Source organism: Eutrigla gurnardus, assembly GCF_963514095.1.
Source record: "Eutrigla gurnardus genome assembly, chromosome: 7".
Taxonomy (NCBI): Eukaryota; Metazoa; Chordata; class Actinopteri; order Perciformes; family Triglidae; genus Eutrigla; species Eutrigla gurnardus.
In genome coordinates this window covers 6,095,356-6,111,606 of record NC_139921.1, presented here as the reverse complement: position 1 = coordinate 6,111,606, position 16,251 = coordinate 6,095,356, and the positions used below count along the sequence as shown (strand labels likewise).

Below are 16,251 nucleotides of genomic sequence, written 5' to 3'. Positions count from 1 at the left end.
CAGTCTTGGTTTTGGGAGACTCTGGTCTGAGTCTCATCAACGGCCCTAACTTTACCCTCAGGACGTCTACTTTTAACTCACATTCTTTGTATTATTATTTGATTTGAACCTGTTCTCATGTAACTTCCTTATTACACAGAGCTTTTGTCTTTTTATTATTTCAGTCATTTGATTTGAATCCACACATTCTCTCATCTTGATCTTAATCAATTTCCTTTTGGAGAATATTATGCGTTACTCACTGCGTCTAGGCCGAGGTGGAGCTGATGATAAAATAGTGGCAAAACGCCTCCGACCTTTATTTGCGTCTGCAGTGTCGGAGTTGCCCAGAGCCGAGATGCAGCCAGCGGACGCTTCTCTTCTTCCAAGCCTGTTGGTGACGCCGGATTCAATTCAACGGAGGTTCACTGCAGCAAAGTCACCATTTCTACCCAGACACGTTCACATGCATCATGCAGCCGTCTTCATCAGCTGGTCTGTGTATCTCTGGACACGAAGACGAGTCCTTGGGAACACAACATTCAGCAGGCCTCCTGCACAAGTTGTACCAAGTTCAACTGATGCAGGTATTAGAAATAATAACACGATCTAGTGATAATAATGGGACTAATCTCCACATTCAATATACTATAGTATCGGACTGTACTCGGGGAAATGAAACAAACATCAGCCCTGTTTTCATTTTCATGACGAGGCATCTTTCAGATCGTCACACTGGTTTTAAAATATAGTTTAATTAAACTTTTGCTAAAATATCAGTTCAAGAACAGTTTATTCTCTTTTAAATGCAATTTTATTTATTGTTCCATATCATAACAAAAGTTATGTCATACATGTTTTCACATACAGCAGGACTAGAACACCCTCATGATGTTCAAAGTACCAACATCACCCAAGAGCAAGCGTTATAAAGCGTTGATGAATGGAAAATCACAGCTGTAGCATCATCATAGTTTATAATTCCTTAGTGAATTTAGCGGGAGCATTTTCTCCAACAATGAAGAAACAGTTTAATATGTTTTTTATTTGTAATATGTTAAATACATTATGTTTTCTATTCTAATCTGTGTGTGCTCTGTGTTTCATGTTGATGGTTTTCACTGGACAGCAACTATTTGCTCCAGTCACTAATGCATGTTCCTCAACACGACAAGGTTCAGTCTAAAGACAAAGCCATCCCGATATACTCCATTCATTTAAGTACATTTACACAAGCATTAATACATTTACAACAAGTACAAGGAGGAATGAACCTGACTGATTACAAACTGCAATGTTTTCATTCACATCTTTGCATTGACTCTGAATGTAATCACACCGCTTTGTGTTTGTTGTGAACAGTTTCAGAGACGTAGAGACACTGATGATCCAGTCCAGACTGCAAACCCAGGATAAAGAGGTTCAGTGAATGTGGTGTTGAAGGTGTGGAGGTGGATCAGTTTGTCAGAGGAGACTCTGTAGAAGGTCAAAGTGCCAGCAGGACAGTCCAAGTACACTGCTACCACACCAGAGGAGGAGGAGGAGGAGGAGGAGGAGGAGGAGGAGGAGGAGGAGATGAGTGTTCGCTTGTTTTTGTGATAGACATAGTAACGACCACCATTACAACACAGACTCCAGGACTGATCATTCCATCCAAACACAGAGTCGTTTCCTCTCCTCTTGATTCCTCTGTAACTCACTGATATACGAACCCCTCCTCTCCACTGGACCTCCCAGTAACAGCGACCAGTCAGACCGTCTCTACACAGCAGCTGAGGACATGAGACAAATCTGTCTGGATGATCTGGATATGACTGGTCGTCTGACACACCTGTCACCTTCCTGTTGGTGTCGTCCAGTTTGAGGTTTCTGCTGACTGTGTTTGTGTCCAGTTCCAGTTCACAGACATCTGATGGAGAGAACAAACACAATGCAGCTAAAGGTTATTGTTGGAGACAGTTGGGTGTTTTTTGTTTGTGTTTTAAAAGCTTAATAAATATACTTTGGGTATTAGTATATGACATCACAAGGGGGCGGTAACTTGATGGTGATGGGTCACGTCATACCTTTCATTGATAAATAGACACCGGTGTGTAGTGGTGCATGTTTTGTTGGATGGCAGAGAAAAACACAGTGTTGGGGAACTAGCAGGAACAGATTCAGTTATTAATAGATAATTATTAATATCAATACTCAGTCTCAATATAAAGGAGTTTGTACTCAAATGCCAATAATTAATAACTATTAGAATATGAGTACAAACAGTTGAAGGATTTGTGAATTCTTCACAGAGAAGAGGTTGATATCATTCATTCTTATACAACATTAATAAACACAGCAGTATGTTCATAAGGGGTTTATTAACAATGAACAAAGAAACATACACTAAGTCCAAGTGGCCTATCTAACTAAATACTATACAAGTGTGTGTGTGTGTGTGTGTGTGTGTGTGTGTGTGTGTGTGTGTGTGTGTGTGTGTGTGTGTGTGTGTGTTACAAGATGGCGGCTGTGGGTGTGGACCAGTCAGCCATGTGGAGTGGGGGTGTTCTTTGTGGGAGGCCGTGTGGTCCTGCCTGGAGAACAGGTTTCTATATATGTGTATAATTAGTGTAATATATGTAGAGCCGTTAGGAAAGTTGGATTAGTGAGAACGCAACCTGTCTGTTCTGGATCACTGACGATCAACAGACTAAACAAAAACACGACAAAATTACATCGTTGGTCGTAAAAATATCACAGTTTGACCTTAAATTACTAAAGATTGAAACCAGACCAACCTGTGGTCTGGTCTCTGGACTAATGTGAGCTACTATCTAGACCTCTGGGGGACCACAGACAGTCTCTGGTTCCTCCACATAGTCTGGTCTGGTCTCTGGACTAATGTGAGCTACTATCTAGACCTCCAGGGGACCACAGACAGTCTCTGGTTCCTCCACATAGTCTGGTCTGGTCTCTGGACTAATGTGAGCTACTATTGTAGACCTCTAGGGGACCACAGACCCAGGAGACAACATCTTGTTCCTCCATTTAGGATTCAGGGACGTCAGGACGACAGGAGGACGATCTCAACGCTGAGACGCTTTAGAGACACAGAGGAATTTATCTCTTGAGTTGAAATATTTAAACTCACACAAACACGTCTCCGTTGCCGTCCGGCAGGAATTGCCGTCCGTTTGTGTCTCTGCGTTGACTTTGTGTGTAATTGAGTGTGAAAATGTGGCGTTTGGTGTGAACACAACACGACATCTTTACAGCCACGAAGAAACAAACGCTGCATCCTGATAGAAACGTGATCATCGGATTTCAGTCATGAACACGTTCAAATCTGGAGCAGCTGAGTTACTGAAAACATACTCACACTTCCTCAGACCAGGTCTCAGTCTCTGCTGTCCCCCATGGTCCACCCTGCAGGAAGACATTCAAAGACCTCAATCAGGTCCACCATTAAACATGAACCCCAGTTCCTCAGTCAGAGACGGAGACACAGTCTGGATCTGTTGTCCATCTGTCCTCACCTGAGTCTCCAGTCTGATGTCTGTCCATCTGTCCTCACCTGAGAGTGTCCAGTCTGATGTCTGTCCATCTGTCCTCACCTGAGTGTCCAGTCTGATGTCTGTCCATCTGTCCTCACCTGAGTGTCCAGTCTGATGTCTGTCCATCTGTCCTCACCTGAGAGTGTCCAGTCTGATGTCTGTCCATCTGTCCTCACCTGAGTGTCCAGTCTGATGTCTGTCCATCTGTCCTCACCTGAGTGTCCAGTCTGATGTCTGTCCATCTGTCCTCACCTGAGAGTGTCCAGTCTGATGTCTGTCCACTTGTCCTCACCTGAGAGTCCAGTCTGGTGTCTGTCCATCTGTCCTCACCTGAGAGTGTCCAGTCTGATGTCTGTCCATCTGTCCTCACCTGAGTGTCCAGTCTGATGTCTGTCCATCTGTCCTCACCTGAGAGTGTCCAGTCTGATGTCTGTCCACTTGTCCTCACCTGAGAGTCCAGTCTGATGTCTGTCCATCTGTACTCACCTGAGAGTGTCCAGTCTGATGTCTGTCCATCTGTACTCACCTGAGAGTGTCCAGTCTGATGTCTGTCCATCTGTCCTCACCTGAGTGTCCAGTCTGATGTCTGTCCATCTGTACTCACCTGAGAGTGTCCAGTCTGATGTCTGTCCATCTGTCCTCACCTGAGTGTCCAGTCTGATGTCTGTCCATCTGTCCTCACCTGAGTGTCCAGTCTGATGTCTGTCCATCTGTCCTCACCTGAGTGTCCAGTCTGATGTCTGTCCATCTGTCCTCACCTGAGAGTGTCCAGTCTGATGTCTGTCCACTTGTCCTCACCTGAGAGTCCAGTCTGGTGTCTGTCCATCTATCCTCACCTGAGAGTGTCCAGTCTGATGTCTGTCCATCTGTCCTCACCTGAGTGTCCAGTCTGATGTCTGTCCATCTGTCCTCACCTGAGAGTGTCCAGTCTGATGTCTGTCCACTTGTCCTCACCTGAGAGTCCAGTCTGATGTCTGTCCACTTGTCCTCACCTGAGAGTCCAGTCTGATGTCTGTCCACTTGTCCTCACCTGAGAGTTTCCAGTCTGATGTCTGTCCATCTGTCCTCACCTGAGAGACCAGTCTGATGTCTGTCCATCTGTCCTCACCTGAGAGTGTCCAGTCTCCAGTGTGGACCCTCCAGTCCAGCAGACAGCAGCTTGACTCCTGAGTCTCCTGGATGATTGTAGCTCAGGTCCAGCTGTCTCAGATAGGAGGGGTTGGAGTCCAGAGCTGAGACCAGAGAAGAACAGCCGTCCTCTGTGATCAGACAACCTGACAGACTGAAGACACACACTACTGTCACTTCTGGGGACTTTACATAGACTTATGTCCATTTGTCCACTTTTTAAAATGAGAAAACGTGATATTTGTCTTTTGCTGTGTTGATGTTGTACTGGGTGGGATAAGCGTGGCTGAGTGATGGACAGAGATGGACAGAGGAGGACGTTTAAAGAAAGACAAGAGACGAGCTGAAATGATTGAGAGAGAAATTGAAGCGTTAGAAAAGAGAAGAAACAACAGTTGAAACAGTCTATGTGGTCTGTCTTCAGACCTGGTGTGCCAACAAAGATCTGGTATTGATTTTAAACCATCGAGCAAAGAAAAAAGGCTTTAATTCAATAACATTTCAACAATGTTTATAGTTTTCATATTGAACTGGAGGAATTATGAATAACAAGTACTCTGATAATAACAGTAAAATACAAAACACAGCTTTGAAAATGTGCTTCTTAAGAGTCTCAGAACATATGAGGCATTCAGGTGTTCAACTGCCAGTTGGAAGAAAAGAGTCTGTCTTGATTCAAAGCTCTGTTCTCACTGTCAGCGTTCCTCTTTGAGAGCAGCCGTGTGAACTTATCTATCGGCTCTAGATTTCACCGACCTGACTGACGTTTATCACCTCCACTCTCTGATCCATCTGTCAGCTGTCAGTGAGTCTCGTCAGTTGTCACCATAGAAACGTCACTCACAGAAACTCCAGTTTGCACAGATTTGATTAAGTTCAGAGTTAACGTTTCACCCCGTTGCATTACTGGGTAATTTAGTGTTTGTGAGTAGCAACCAGTGAGATGATTTAGCCTCCAACCATCTGAACCAGTGTAGTGATGCTAACGCTGCAGCAGTAAAATGGAAACGCTCCGTCATCATTTAATAATTCTCAATGATCTATCAGTTATGGGTCTGGGTCCAGATAGGACGGGGTCTGGGTCTGGATCTGGGCTAAGCTCCACCTCTTAGTGACCCTTGCTATAGAGCCTTTTACAGTCATTGTCATCATAAATGTGTGTGCACATGTTGGTGTTAAAATGGCGTTTTGTCTCCGCCGTGCAGACGAGTTAGAAGCTTTAAACTTTGAATTAAAACTGTCAGCAGCATCAAAATGTCTGGTTGGTTCATGTTCAGTTGTCAGAGTTGATATTCCAATCAGGCATCAACCTCTGGTTCAGAAAAGTGAAGTCAAGCCTGAAGGTCCTTAAAGCTGTATTCTCTCTGCTGGCCACTAGGGGGTGTTTTCATGAATAATATGTCTTCATTGCATCTGCATAGCTTTGAGTCTGCATGTGGGTCCTCCCTGCTGCTTCAGCCACCGTGACAAGAATATTAGTTCATTTCATATAAAACTCAATAAACTCAACTGTATAGAAAGTGGTTCAAACTGGCTCCACCTTGACAGCAGAGACAGTCTGGTGTTGTAGTTCAGGCTCACATGTTCATGGAGTGACGTTCACAAACGTAGACTGACGTTTGCAACAGCATTTATAAACGCCAGGTGGATTTATAAAACTATAAAAACATCGAACGGCGGGGAAAAGATAAGTAAGAGGTTTGGTCTTGACAAAAGTTTTGTTTTGTTTTGTTCTTTTGCTGGCAAGTCGTTAGCAGCAGAAACAGTATTTCATCAGCCATGTAAACAGATTAGTAGCAAACGTGTCTTTTTAGGAATACGTGAATATAAATAACTGAATATTTGGTGCATGTAAACACATCATTGAAAGCTTCATAGGTAAACTTCTCAAAGTAGTTGAATCTGACCTGAGAGTTTCCAGTTGACAGTGTGGACTCTCCAGGCCAGCAGACAGCAGCTTCACTCCTGAATCCTGCAGGTCGTTGTTACTCAGGTCCAGGTCTCTTAGACTGGAGGACTGGGAGCTGAGAACTGAGGACAGACCTTCACAGCTTCTCTCTGAGAGGTTACAGCCACTGAGTCTGAAGAGGAACCAGAAATTAGTGATGAAACAATTACAAACAACTGTTCATCACCTCAGGTTCTAACTGACATTTTTGTCATAATTAAGTTATTCACATATTCTTATTCTATGACAACTTCTTGAAACTCGCCGTGGCGTGAGGGCATTACACGGCTTCTTACATAGACAATGATTGGGAACATTCCCTCCGCTTATGAACTCAGGCAGGCCGTTTAGTTTCCCGGTGTGTCCGGGACTTCCACAACATGTACAAAGCAGCAATAGTGTTTATTACGGCCACGGATGATGAAACATTATCGGTGTAAATGCAGCGGGTGCCGGTTGGATTTCTCTCTCACCCCGACCTGCAGTACGTCCCCGATCCCAAACTGCTCGGCAATCGCTCGCCACAATCACAATAACCCCCCTCCCCGCTGACACCACAGCCTCAGCCAAAATCTCACTCTGAACTCACGTGAGAGCCCTGCTCCGTGCCTGAACTGCTCAGGGCAACAAGCGTCTCGTCTGCTCGTAGTTTCAAACACGGAAGTGAGTCGGGACGAGACGTGAGCAGGAGAGTGACGAGCATTGGATCGGAACATTGATCCAATAGTAGCCATGTGGACCGGATGGCTACTATTGGATCAATTTTGGCTCAAGTGAAAAATCGTAGACTACAGCTTTAAGTCTGACCATTATTTCTACCATTGATCTATCTGTGAAGAGCCAATGCGTTTGTAGATCCATACAGAAGGATTGAAAGCAACTGTATACTGAAGAGGGGAGAGCCTTTGTGTTTCCTTCTGCCTTTTGTTTGCTATTTTATTTATTGCATGGATATTTAGTTTGTTTTTGGGTGAAGTGGTTATTAATTTATTTTGGCTCAAACCTATTAGTTTATATAATTAATTTATACATCCTTCTGTGGGACTGGAGACCCCATCTGCTGCAGTCGGGAGTTGGGACTGCTTTTATCCGGACTGTACCCTGCATGGACCTTTGCAACCCGGAGACATTTTAATTCATGGTATTTTACCCTTGTTTAGAGACTTGGACTTTTACTAAAGTTTTACTTGTGTTTTAAATTAATTATTTTAATGCCACAGGTTGTGACATTTTTTTAACAGTGTAAATTTGAATTGCTGATATTATAAGAACTTCACATTGTGTGACTCTTACACGGGGAGAACATGCAAACTCCACATAGAAGGAACCCAAACCTGCTGTGAGGCGACAGTGCTACCCACTACACCACCGTGCAGCCCTAACTGAATATTTGGTGCATGTAAACACATCATCGAAAGCTTCATAGGTAAACTTCTCAAAGTAGTTGAATCTGACCTGAGAGTTTCCAGTCGACAGTGTGGACTCTCCAGGCCAGCAGACAGCAGCTTCACTCCTGAATCCTGCAGGTCGTTGGTACTCAGGTCCAGTTCTCTTAGACTGGAGGACTGGGAGCTGAGAACTGAGGACAGAACTTCACAGCTTCTCTCTGAGAGGTTACAGCCACTGAGTCTGAAGAGGAATCAGAAATTAGTGATGAAACAATTACAAACAACTGTTCATCACCTCAGGTTCTAACTGACATTTTTGTCATAATTAAGTTATTCACATATTCTTATTCTATGACAACTTAGTAACATTATGTGAGGTGTTTTATTTAGGAAACAAAAAGGTTCTATTTCCAAAGTCAAACCACCTTGGTTCTCTAAGGTTCTACTTGTGAGCCAATCAGCAGGTCAAATGCACACAGGAAGACCAATCGGGTTCTGCTTCTTTGTCATGTTGCTGTGGTTACTCAGTGGCAGCAGAAACAAGGAGCAGAGGAAATGTCACGCCAACGCAACGCTTAGAAGAAACCTCAAGATCAAGCCTTGTGAAAGACAGCAGGACAAAAACCAGACTAGTTCAGTCTTGTTAATAAGTTTATTTTCATTGTTAGCTACCATGCTAGCCAGCTAACACTGGCTTTCTACGATTAGTACGGCAACATTAGGAATATATAGGAAGCCAGCATTATCTGGCTAGCATTAGCATATGACGCTAGGGTATGGCAGCTATAATTATCTAATAGGCTAATATTAGAAAGCTTGCATTATCTGGGTAGAATGATCATATGAAGCTGGCATAAGCTGGCTAGCATTAACTTATTGGGTAATATAAGGAAACTAGCACATGGTGGCTAGGGTTAGCTGCCAGACTAACATGAGGAAGCTAGCATAAGCTGACTAGCATTAGCTGGCAGTCTACCCACCAGAATAACATGAGGAAGCTAGCATAAGCTGACTAGCATTAGCTGGCAGTCTACCTGCCAGAATAACATGAGGAAACTTGTGTTGGCTTGACTGTGTGGAAGCTAACAATGAAAACCCCTCATCAAGATCTAAACAGGTTTTAAAAAGACTGAACGTTTTCATTAATTGACCTTTAACTTAAAGGCGCCATATGTAAGAATGTGGCCAAAAACGGTACGACACTCAAATTCAAAACACTGCGGCGAGTCGTATCCGCCTCCCCCTCCACCCCCTCCCCTCCAGACTCAAGGTTGCCAGAGCTGTTGGCGTATCCTCCGTCAGCAAGCTGGACAGCGGTCGGGGTAGAGACGCACACAATGATTAAGTGGATAAACGGTCCGTGTACGTTGCAGCCATCCGACTTTCGTTTTGAAGTCAACAATCGAAAAACGATTAACGAGTCGTTTCCCGTTTTTCGTTTCAAAATAAAAGAACGAAAAACGGAAAAATGACTCGTTAACTGATATTAGATATTGTGTTTATGAATGGGATTCGGGGATGAAATAACAGTGCCATTTTTCATTCCAGATTTTGCCGTAGGCTACGTCTTTTTTACCCGGAAGGCGCTGTTATGCCGCGAAATTACCTGAAAGCCTACTTTGAGACATTTAGGGGGAGCTCTGAAACACTGTTCATAAACGCTCTGACGGCGTCTGACGCTCGCGTTTTGAAGTAAACCCACTGTTTTAAACTCGCACCAAAGCGTTATGACGCGGACATAAAAGCGGAGCCTCCGCCTCTTCGCCGTCGCCACTCAGCTGTTGATCCTCGGTTAATGCCGGGGTCTGCGCTCTGAGCCGCTCCGTGAGTCGGTGTCCAGCTCACAACAGCTAACAACAGCGATTAATTAACATAGTGTACGCAGCCCCCGCGCACCCCTAGTTCCGACGTCTATGCTGCTAACGTTTGTTTCTATGATCGAAATGAATAACGTTGTTACTCGACAGTTCAAAGTATTTGAAATGTCCATCCCTGTCAAGCTGTGATGCTAACTTAGTTAGCCAAGCTCAACTTACCCGTCCAGGAGAAGAGTAGCCAATCCTGCATCCGATTTCAAATTCCTCTCAGCTTTCTACTGTCTCCACCGTTCAAATGGACCCCCTATATAGACCCTCGCTTTGCCTCGGTTTTTATCTTGGCGTTTTTGTGAATCATAACAAGCTCTTTTGGGTTTCGTTGCCTCCGCCATTGTAGCTCAGTCGAAACTGGCAACCCGTGGTTGCTCGGCAGCTGAGACTCTACTGACTGCAATGATTTGTAGACGCCAGTGGGTGGCGCCACGTGCCAAAACACGTTTTCAAAACATAAACATGATTTGCGGTCCGCAAAAGATTTTTTGAAATGCGAATATTTTGGCTGTTGTGTTGTTATTGGTGAGTTCAGTATGTTATATGATCATTATTCCTGAGTCTCTATGACATATTAAGATGATTTTACGGCCAGTTGCTTTAGATTTCTTACATATTGTACCTTTAACCAGCAATGATTTTTTGAATAAGAAAAAATGCTGATTCATCCTAAAATATAAATGTAAAATGTAGAAAACATTACACAGACATACAACATTACACAACACATACGTCAGTGAAACCCTGACTGATTCTATCAGATGGTGTCTAATCATGTGGTTGATGAATCAAAGACATTTACTGAAGAAACATCCTAGTAGTTCTAATTCTAAATCCTTGTCATTCAGAGACAAATGTGCATAAATATACAAGTGTATGTGGAACCATTTATGGAGGAGTCACAATATACCGCCCACTTTTTGAAATCCCCCCGACTTTTACCGTCTAAAGTCAGTGAATCTGTCGATCCTATTAAAGTTTCACGTTCAGTTGTGAATCAGTTCATTTCTGAATGTTTCTGATGTGAGATTCTGTTTGTAGCTGCTCATCACGCGGATTCTTGTGGGTCGAGTCATTCTTATGTTGACAAAACTCACTTCCAACGTCTATGCGGGGCCACAATAATCAGAATTTACTCAGTAAAGTTACTCAGTACTCGAGTAGTTTTTTCACTAAATACTTTCTTACCTTTACTCTTAAGTAACTATTTGGAACTACTTTTTACTTCTTTACCTTTTGCAGTTGGGAAAACCAATCAAATCGTTCAGAATGCAGATAGAACCTTGTAATTCCAAGATGGTTTGTTGTTTTCTGAATGAAAAACTATATTTACAGAGCTTTGCTGGAGGCTTGGACCACCGGCAGCAGCCTCAGAAGAGCCTCCTCTGAAGCAGAGTATTTCTTCAAGTCAAACAGGTCTAGATGTTTTTCTGATGACAGTAAGATGAAGGCCAGAGCTGACCACTGACCAGGAGACAGTTTATTGGAGGAGAGAAGTCCGAAAGTCAGATACTGTTGGATCTCCTCCACGAGAGAACGATCATTCAGTTCATTCAGACAGTGGAACAGATTGATGCTTCTCTCTGGAGACAGATCCTCATCAACCTTCTCCTTGATGTACTGGACTGCTTCCTGATTGGTCTGTGAGCTACTTCCTGTCTGTGTCAGCAGACCTCGTAGGTGTTTCTGATTGGTCTCTAGTGACAGACCCAGAAGGAAACGTAGGAACAGGTCCAGGTGTCCGTTTGGACTCTGTAAGGCCTTGTCCACAGCTCTCTGGTGCAGATGTGTTAGTTTATTTGTGTCTTTATGGATTTCAAACCCAGAGGAGGTAGTTTGTTCTTCTGCCATCAGATTGACACCAGAGTTGACGAAGGTCAGATGGACATGAAGAGCAGCCAGAAACTCCTGAACACTCAGATGGACGAAGCAGAACACCTGGTCCTGGTACAGCCCTCTCTCCTCTCTGAAGACCTGTGTGAACACTCCTGAGTACACTGAGGCTGCTTTGATATCGATGCCACACTCTTTCAGGTCTGGTTCATAGAAGATCAGGTTTCCTTTCTGCAGCTGCTCAAAAGCCAGTTTTCCTAGAGACATAATCATCTCTCTGCTCTGTGGACTCCAGTGTGGATCCGTCTCAGCTCCTCCATCATACTTGACGTTCTTCAGTTTGGATTGAACCACCAGGAAGTGGATGTACATCTTGGTCAGGGTCTTGGGCAGCTCCCCTCCCTCCCTGGTCTTCAACACGTCCTCCAGAACTGTAGCAGTGATCCAGCAGAAGACCGGGATGTGGCACATGATGTGGAGGCTCCGTGAGGTCTTGATGTGGGCGATGATCCTGTTGGCCTGCTCCTCATCTCTGAACCTCTTCCTGAAGTAGTCCTCCTTCTGTGGGTCAGTGAACCCTCTGACCTCTGTCACCATGTCAACACACCCAGGAGGGATCTGATTGGCTGCTGCAGGTCTTGTGGTTATCCAGAGGCGAGCAGAGGGAAGCAGTTTCCCCCTGATGAGGTTTGTCAGCAGCACATCCACTGAGGTGGACTCTGTAACATCAGTCAGGATCTCGTTGTTGTGGAAGTCCAGAGGAAGTCGACACTCGTCTAGACCGTCAAAGATGAACACAACCTGGAACTCTTCAAACCTGCAGATTCCTGCTTCTTTGGTTTCGGTGAAGAAGTGATGAATGAGTTCCACCAAGCTGAACTTCTTCTCTTTCAGCAGGTTCAGCTCTCTGAAAGTGAATGGAAACGTGAACTGTATGTCCTGGTTGGCTTTGTCTTCAGCCCAGTCCAGAGTGAACTTCTGTGTTAACACTGTTTTCCCGATGCCAGCCACTCCCTTTGTCATCACTGTTCTGATTGGTTCATCCCTTCCAGGTGAGCCTTTAAAGATGTCTTCTTGTCTGATGGTTGTTTCTGGTCTGTCTGGTTTCCTGGATGCCGTTTCAATCTGTCTGACCTCATGTTGGTCATTGACCTCTGCAGTCCCTCCCTCTGTGACGTGGAGCTCCGTGTAGACCTGATTCAGGAGGGTTGGGTTTCCTGCTTTAGTGATGCCCTCAAACAAACACTGGAACTTCTTCTTGAGGTAAGACTTGAGTTTATGTTGGTTCACTGCACCAGCGGTTCCTGAATAAACAACAAAGGAACCCAGTTAGTGGATCCTACAGACCCTTTTACAGTCTATGAACAAGCCATGTGTTAGAGCCATGTATTCCTATAGTCCTCAGTAGTAGTGTCTTCATGAGCTTCTTTCATGATTAAATCATAACTATTGGACACAAAATCAATCAGGTTCAGCTGATGAAGTGAAAATATAATATATAATCCTCCACGCTGAGACGCCACCATTGAAAACACCAACAGAACATGGAGGTGTCCTCGTAGAAGCCCGTTTTAAATACACCTTTGTTTTTCATCTACCAACAATTTAGTTATACGAGCTGAAAGTCACCAGTTAACACGGTCACTGGATGAAGTGAAACACCTGTTCCTCTGAAACGGTCGTGATCCTGTCTGAACTCAGTAGAACTTGAGTCTGTTGGAATATCGATTCTGACAACCGAACACGTAACAAGCAGACATTTAGATGCTACTAACAGTTTAAATTCACTGTTTAAAGCTTCTCACTCGTCTGGATGGTTGAAGCAAAACGACATGATGAGATCGGCTGTAATCGGGTCTGTAGACAACCAGAGAACCTAAACATTGAAGTTGTGTGCAGCCTATATGAGAAATATGAAGTTCTTCATGTTGAATCCTTCTCTTCTTTCCACCATGTTAAATCTGTTAAAATCCTCTTACTGATGTGCAGACAGTCAGCCAGCTCCTCCTGCTTCATTCTCCTCAGGAAGTGCACTGTGATCTTCTGAAACGCCTCTCTGCTCCTCCTCTGCTCTTCATCCTCACCGTCCAACAACTCCTCGTCCTCACTCTCCAAGCATTCTGGGTAATCTGGACTCAGGACCTTCTGGAACTTCTTCAGCTCGTTCTTCACAAAAGTGCCGATGTTCTCCTCCAGCAGCTGGAACAGAAGGATAAACTGAACATGAACTATAAAGAACCCAACATGGGATTCATGTGTGGGTCTGAGCAGCATGGAGACCACTAGAACCTGTTCAGCATTGAGTCTGTAGTTGATGTGGTTAATAGTGAAAGGTGAGCTTGTACATGTACTCACCATAAATATGTAGTCCAGGTGTGTTTGATGCTGCCGGGTCAACGGAACCTCTGAGATCTGCTGAACTCTGTGGAGCAAACCAAGTTCAAAGAATCACTAAACCACAGACTGGAGATGAGAAGTGGACGTCGTCATGGTGACGTCACCCATTGTGTTTGGCATTTCCACGGCCATTAAACCCTGGCCTGTTCTTTCTCCCACACTTCTCCCTGTGTCCAAAATCAACTTTGCAAGGTTTGTCCACCTCTAAATCTCAGCCCCAGTAAAATATATTGAGTGTTCAACTCTGTAAACCATCCTCCAAAGAAACGAAAGAAAGGTGTAATTTCCTACACGTAATAAGTCTCCCATCTGCATATAGAGCAATGAAAATGTAAATGTATGCATGTGTGTATCTGGTGTAGGGGCTGCACGGTGGTGTAGTGGGTAGCACTCTCGCCTCACAGCAAGAGGGTCCTGGGTTCGATTCCCGGGTCGGCCCGGGTTCCTTCTGTGTGGAGTTTGCATGTTCTCCCCGTGTGAGCGTGGGTTCTCTCCGGGTTCTCCGGCTTCCTTCCACAGTCCAAAGACATGCAGGATGGGGATAGGTTCATGGATGACTCTAAATGTCCCGTAGGTGTGAATGTGAGTGTGAATGTGAATGTGAATGGTTGTCTGTCTCTACATGTCGGCCCTGTGATAGACTGGCGTCCTGTCCAGGTGAACCCTGCCTTCGCCCAATGACAGCTGGGATTGGCTCCAGCCCCCCCCGTGACCCTAAATACAGGATAAGCGGTAGACAATGGATGGATGGATGGATGTATCTGGTCCTAGAAAGTTCCGACCTGTAAAAATTGGGGAAATAAACAGGAAACATCCCTTGACTCGGCAGCGGCTGTGGCTCAAAGGTAGAGTGAGTCGTCATCGGCGGTTCGAAACCCGGCTCCTTCAGTCTGATTCTGTGCCATCAGTGTGTGAATGCGTACTAATGATTTAGCTCCTGATGTAAAGGCGGTTCCTCTGCCATCAGTGAATCATGAATGTGTGTGTGTGTGTGTGTGTGTGTGTGTGTGTGTGTACGTGACTAGTATGTGTAAGTGACTGAATGTAGTGTAAAGCACCTTGAGTAGCTAGTAAGTTAGAGAAGCGATATATAAATGCAGGTCCATTGATCATTCCAGTCAATGTTCCGAGTCTCTACAAAGCTCTGTCAAAGCAACCTAATAGATGCTTAATTTATTACCTTATCACTGGCTTAGTGTGATGTATCAGGTCGATGCCAGAGCCAGAAATAGTAGGATATATGATAGTTCACTGTATAAATCCCCCTTTTCCCTCATCTAAGTAGCTTTTGCCCCTTGGAAATACTATATAAAAAAAAACAAATAAATAATTAAACAAATAAATAAACACAAAATTATTGATTTTAGCATCTCTCGATTCTCTATCCCAAGTATAAACAGTTCAATTCCTCTAGAGCCATTTCCATTGTTGTTGTAAATTATCATTGCTAAGAATAATACTGCTTTCTGTTCCTTTTCTTCCATGACCAAATTCCTGAATCATCGGTCCTCAATCCATCGGTTGACTCCCCTCTTCATCACAGATGACTGTAAACCCAACGAAGAGATCCTGGTGTCTTCCAAGCTTGGAGATCTCTGTTTGAGCTGCAGCCTTCCACCCGTACCCTATTCCCCTCACTGCATAGGAACCGGTGGAGCCACAACAGCAGCCCTCCACATGCCAACCTAATCTTAAATCCCTGGGCTGCCGATCATCATCTGCTTTCTATTGCTATGTCAAACTCCATAAGAAAGAAATATTAGCCGCTCAAAAGCTCATGAGTATTTGCACCCCTTGATGCATTGTTGTGTTTGAAATGTTTGTCTGCCTCGCTGCCAATACTGTTGCTGCATATTAGGTGGTTTGCTGGGTTGAGAACTTCCATCTGTCTTAGCATAGCAGAAGTCTAGGTAGTGTATTCTCCTATGAGCCAAGATGCTCTCTGATCTCGTGCTGTTTTGGGGGGTTAAGATATTTACTCATCATCACTTCCCATCATCTCTATGTAATCACATATGGGGAGTGATGAGGCCGGAGCCTAGACGCCAAACTAACTAACTATGTTCTGTTGCTGCAATAAACAGTCTAAACGTGAGTTGTCTGACTGAAATGAGTTTGCTCTGTTTATCATTACATTGATGAGTCTTGTTCTGATAGTTTATGCTCGTGTCAGGATC

The 16,251-nt window shown here is 44.3% G+C and overlaps 1 protein-coding gene across 1 annotated transcript in view; it reads right to left on the bottom strand.

The window, feature by feature from the left end:
* Nucleotides 1–814: 814 nt before the first annotated feature.
* The window catches only part of LOC311015917 (uncharacterized protein), a 546,979-nt gene continuing 531,542 nt past the window's right edge, over nt 815–16,251 (bottom strand). Inside the window, exons 28-32 of the mRNA XM_084013359.1 lie at nt 8,044–8,217; nt 6,548–6,721; nt 4,621–4,794; nt 3,338–3,384; nt 815–1,888 (exon numbers count right to left, since the gene is read on the bottom strand). Of these exons, the coding sequence (XP_083869485.1) occupies nt 1,344–1,888; nt 3,338–3,384; nt 4,621–4,794; nt 6,548–6,721; nt 8,044–8,217 (1,114 nt within the window). The 3' untranslated portion in view covers nt 815–1,343. The remainder of the gene's footprint in view (nt 1,889–3,337; nt 3,385–4,620; nt 4,795–6,547; nt 6,722–8,043; nt 8,218–16,251) is intronic.